The following is a 5,446-nucleotide window of genomic DNA, read 5'->3' on the forward strand; positions in this document are numbered from 1 at the left end:
ATATATTCAAATAAATAAATAAATACGTAAAACAATGTTAAATAATACATAAACATAATTATAATAATGGAAAAATAGAAAATAAATAATTAAATAAGCTAACAAACAATACATACTTAATTTATAGTTTAAATAAGGTTTACTTAAATCATAAATATTGAAAATATTTAAAATATACAGCTTAGAAAGTGTTTATAAAACTAATCAGAAGCATATAGTGAAAAACTGTCAAGACTTGGACTTGAGATTGGAATCTGACTCTAGCATAGGGACTTGAGAACATGTCTGTCTTATTGTAGTATTCAGTCAAGGAGGCTTAAAAAATAACATTTCATTGCCATTGCATCAGTTGGAAATGATGTGACAAGTGAAACCGGACTTTTAAACTTCCTATTCAGTAGTTGTGGACGAGACTGCAGTTACCTGCTTAAGGGTGTAATGCTGGGCCATGACACTGCGGACCATGTCTGGCAGGGCAACTGGCACCTTAATCAGTCTATCAGAGAAGGCAGTCAGTAATTGCTGTGAGCGTTGTATCCAGTCCTGCCGGCCTGTGTGGTGGGAGAGTCGCAGCAAGTTCATGGCTGAGACAGAGTTCGCACTGGGTTCTGCACCGTCCTGATCTGTAAAAAAAAATTGTAAAAAAGGAAAAGATACAATGGTATTCTAGTCAGATAAGTCCAGCCCAGCGTATCAGCCATGTTTTCAAACACATTGACGTAAACAGTCTGGCTTCTGGAAAAAACTGCATCATAACATTTATGGTTAAAATATCAATTTAACTGGAGCACATTTATCAGTTTAAGCCGAGCTATAAGTGTCTGATATCACAAGTGAAGTGGCTCTAGAGCTGTGAGTTGATTTACTTTATCTGCTCTTTGTTTGTGTGCAAAGGGGGAGTTGGGAGTGGGTTCCCGTGCCTCGTGTCACAGTGTAATGAGCTGATTGCATCTGGGAGCTGAGAGGGATGGAAGCGATGACTGATGAATAGCAGCAATGCTGTTCCAACTAAACTCATGCAGATGATAGCAGGTAGCTTGCTCCTTAGAAGACACATGCACCACACATGGCCATTTACTGCGTGCAAGTCATGTCAGAATGATCGTATTTACAAGCTGAGCACACATGAACGGCACCACAAATCTGGATTTTCTTAAAGACAAGTTAGGAGTATATCAGTTTACGAATTCTGGTGGAAGAAAATAAGTATTGATCATAAATTGTAATTATGAACGTTGGAGGTAAAATTGGTTTGTATAGCTTGGGTGTAGAGTTTAGTAATAAAGCTTGCCAGAAAATACTAATAATTTGCCTGGTTTATGAGGAGACAGGATAGTGTGACCAAACTATTTCCCAACGTTCTCTCTCTCTCTCTCTCTCAGCAGCAAACACATATATAAAACATCAGCTGCACCTGGAATGTGCATCCTTTGTGCTTTATTTTGTTGCATTTACTTTGTAGCTTCCCGAAATACACTACAGTTAGAAAGTTTAGGGTCAATAAGATTTTTGTTTTAAAAGAAAATAAGTTTTATTCTGCAAGGATGCATTAAATTAATCAAAATGAGCATAAAGACATTTGTAATGTTACAAGATTTCTATTTCAAATAAATGCTATTCATCAAAAAATCCTGAATAAAAGTATCACAGTTTCCACAAAAATATTAAGCAACCACTAGCAACAATTAAAATTATTTCTGAAGGATCATGTGGCGGTGAAGACTGGAGTAAAGGCTGCTAATAATTCAGCTTCATATATTAAAATACAAAATATTGACTGTAATTCAATTTCACAATATTATTCGTTTTACTGTGATTAGGTCAAATAAATGCAGCCTTGATGAGCGTAAAAGACTTCATTCAAAAAATTGAAAAATCTTACCGAACCCAAACTTCTGAACAGTAATGCAGCTTCTTAAATGCCTCTTTACGACTCTTTAATGACTGTCTTTATGTGGAAGTGAAAAAGCTAAATAAATGATGACTATACTTATCATGATTTTCAAACTCATAATGTAGAACTTCCCAGGAGGACTTGAACACATGCATTGCATGTGGTCAATATGGAAAACAGGCTTTCTATGAAATACTTAAAATATTTGCACAGCAACAAAAATCTTTGAAGGACTCAAGCCCAAATAGTTTTATTTTAGAAAATCTAGTGGCTACACTGCCTGTGGTTTTTACAAAATGGCAAAGCTGACTCGTTTTTGTCTTGTCTAGTTTGGGCAAGGCGTAAAATGTAGAGTGGCAGATGCTTTGGGAGGCAATCCGTCTTCCACCGACAGAGAGAGGTGAAGGGACTCGGTTCTAAGACGTGACAGCACCGCATGACTCCTAATGGAGCCAACTCTGGCTCACTATATTATGGCCCAGTCACTCAAAAAAGATGAAAAATCTGTCTTATGTCCATTTTAATTTATCAGAAGCAACAACAAAAACATAACAGTTAGCTTTCTCAGCTCTCATCCATATCTCATTGGTGTCAGTGCCATTTTCACAGTGCCATCAGTCACGGCCCAGGCACACTGGTGCGACTATTTGCTCACATCAGCTCGTACTACCAATTCCTGCAGAGAAAATATGGAGCCAAGCCATTCGGGACATTAAGCCCCGGCACTTATATAGTTCGAAAGTATGTGTGCGGACAAAAAAAGAATGAAAAATCACTCTCTCATTCCACTTCCATAGCAATGTCACGCAGAAGGTGATGAATGGTGCACAGCATGAAATAAAAGGGATGTGGTGTTACTTCAAGGAAATATCAATTGCTTTAACAAAACAGTCTTTGATGTACTGGATCAGCCTTCTATATTGGTCAAATTCTACCCAGAAACACGGAGAGGGTGGAGGAGGAGATATTGGAATTCATCAGAAGATGGACTGGAAAAGAAATGGTGTGAAAAAAGGCAGTGTGTTTGGGTGAGATAGAAAAGAGAGAAGGACATTACAGCATAATAAAAGACAGCGATGAGGTTACGTAAGGAGAGAATGGGGGGGGTATGTCTGGCTGAAACCGTCACACATGATGTCACATTTCTGCTCCTCACCCTGTTTGAGAGCTAACAGCAGCGTCGGATTACCCAGGCGAGGGTACATAGGAGCGCAGTGTGGCGGTGCTATCAGTGGAGTGATGCAGAATGTAGACTGACAGCTACAGATCTTCATCATCCTTCCCGTGACTCATAGCCACCCACACATTCCCAAAGCAAAAAGCCTAGATCCATAGGCTTTCCACACCCTTAATACAGGGTACCGTCACACATGATGTCACATTTCTGCTCCTCACCCTGTTTGAGAGCTAACAGCAGCGTCGGATCTGAGGGGTCGCTGCAGAAGTAGCCGCTGCCCTGGGAATCCCAGAAGAGCTGATCCTGCCTCAGCTGGAGTCCTTCGGCCCACTGCAGCCAGCGGACCCTTTGCGTGGCCTCAAACAGGTCCAGCAGCCCACACACCACAAAGGCGTAGTCATCCAGGAAGCCTGCGAAGGGAGATGCACTGGAGAGAACATTAGTTAGTCATCCAGGAAGCCTGCAATGGGAGATGCACTGGAGAGAACATTATAGAGAACATTAGTAGAGAAAGTCAAGATCTTCTGTTCTTCCACAAATACAAATTCAATTTCTTGATAATGTTGGGTTGACCTGTGTAATAATGTCAGGTTAACCTATGCTGGGTCGATCGACATAACATAAGCTCTGTTGACTGCAACTGTGGGATTCTGCCAATTTCCCGCAGAAATAGTTTAAACTCCAAAAGAATGGAAAACGCATTTACAGTGATACACGTATCAGTGGAAGCCTTGCAAACAAGAAATGAAGAGGGTTCACAGCAGGAATTCAAAACTCATAAACTCTATGGATACCTTGTATTCACTGTAAGCTACTTCCTGTGAATGTGCGAGACTTCCGATTCATTAGCCGCTGCTGGTAAATAACTACAAGAATAACGTGCAGAAAACAGTTTAACCAGAGTTATTTTAGTATCATTATGAAACTATTATATTTTGAATTAGTTTTGATTTTTATGTTTTCCATTTTCATTTTTAATTAATGTTAAAGTAATTTTGATCTGTTTTTGTCATTTGTATGATTTTTTTTTTAATGTCTACACAGTCTTTATCAATTTTATTTCGGTTTCAGTTTGAGCTATTTTATCAAGTTAAAATAAATTTAATTGAGAAATGTTGTCTTGGCAACTAGCAGAAATTAAAAAAAAGTTTATGTTTATGTAACATTTATCAGTAACATTTATTTTATTTTAAGTAGCAATGTTTTTAAGGTTTTAGTTATCTATAACAACCCTACTCTAACATTTATGACTGTACACTAGGTAAAAAGTTTGCTTTTACTTTTTTTTTTTTTTTTTAGTATTTTAAAAAAAATATTTTTTTTTGCTTTTACTTTTTTTTTTTTTTTTAGTATTTTACAAAAAATATTTTGTATTTTACAAGCAATTCTACTGTATCATACCATGTGAATTGCTTAAATCACAAGAATGTTTTAAATGTTATGGTTATGTTTTTGAAATGTGACTGTGTGTGTCATATACATATAGATAAATTAATGAAGTGTGTAATTTCTGTGCAACTAGTGACATATGGAATTGCAGAAATAAGTTTCAAATACTTCCCCATCTTCCACTGGACGACAAACAGTCCCACTCCAAATTCACAGCACTACTTGAGCCAATGAACAAAAAGAAGTCTTGCTGAGAGAAGTCTGTCATTTCTCTGGAAGGTTAAGTTATGATATTTTAATTCAAAATTACATATATATCGCTCACAATAAGATCAATAAGATGCATAGAGAGGGTGAATTTTCATTTCATACCAATTTAATCAATTGCGGAACAAGCAGGGATTATTGACGCATGCCACATATGCAATCTATAGAGATGCCTTTGACCTGAAATGCTATATTACTACAACACAGAATCAGGATGCACATTGAAATTAAAAAGCAAAAAGATTAATCTCAATGAGCTTCAGTGATATTTCAATCATGACATTCTATGGCCGGATGTAAGCTTCATTTAAATAGGCCTTTAAGAACTAAAGTAGTTTTTTTATGAAGTTCTCCTAAACTTACTTGTCTAATAAAATAAGACAGTGGAGGCAGAACAGTCTCTGTTTACTGAAAGTGAAACTTTCGCCCCACTGAAGCACCGTGTGAACGCATAACAGCCCCAATGAGAAAAATACACATCACACACACTCACAGGGTAAAGTTACTGCATGAATTACATCCTATTTCAGTCTATTACAATTGCTCATGTCCATGGTACTTCTTTTCTTATTTCAGAGGGCTTCATGTTGATTTGCTGCCAGAATTGGCTGTTGCAATCCATGACATGAAATCGGAGGGAAATGTCAGAGGCAGTCGCTTTGTCTGTCACTCCACTTCTGTTATTAAAAGGAAAGTTAAAGGGGGGGGGGGGTGAAGGA

General features: G+C 37.6%; 1 protein-coding gene across 1 annotated transcript in view; it reads right to left on the bottom strand.

Annotated features, from left to right (window-relative positions):
* Positions 1-390: 390 nt before the first annotated feature.
* Positions 391-5,446, bottom strand: part of LOC107679345 (spermatogenesis-associated protein 20-like) — a 13,771-nt gene continuing 8,715 nt past the window's right edge. The window contains exons 4-6 of the mRNA XM_016474872.1: positions 3,531-3,548; positions 3,290-3,480; positions 391-623 (exon numbers count right to left, since the gene is read on the bottom strand). Of these exons, the coding sequence (XP_016330358.1) occupies positions 391-623; positions 3,290-3,480; positions 3,531-3,548 (442 nt within the window). The remainder of the gene's footprint in view (positions 624-3,289; positions 3,481-3,530; positions 3,549-5,446) is intronic.

This window comes from Sinocyclocheilus anshuiensis, unplaced genomic scaffold, assembly GCF_001515605.1.
Source record: "Sinocyclocheilus anshuiensis isolate Anshui unplaced genomic scaffold, SAMN03320099.WGS_v1.1 scaffold12520, whole genome shotgun sequence".
In the NCBI taxonomy this organism is placed as follows: Eukaryota; Metazoa; Chordata; class Actinopteri; order Cypriniformes; family Cyprinidae; genus Sinocyclocheilus; species Sinocyclocheilus anshuiensis.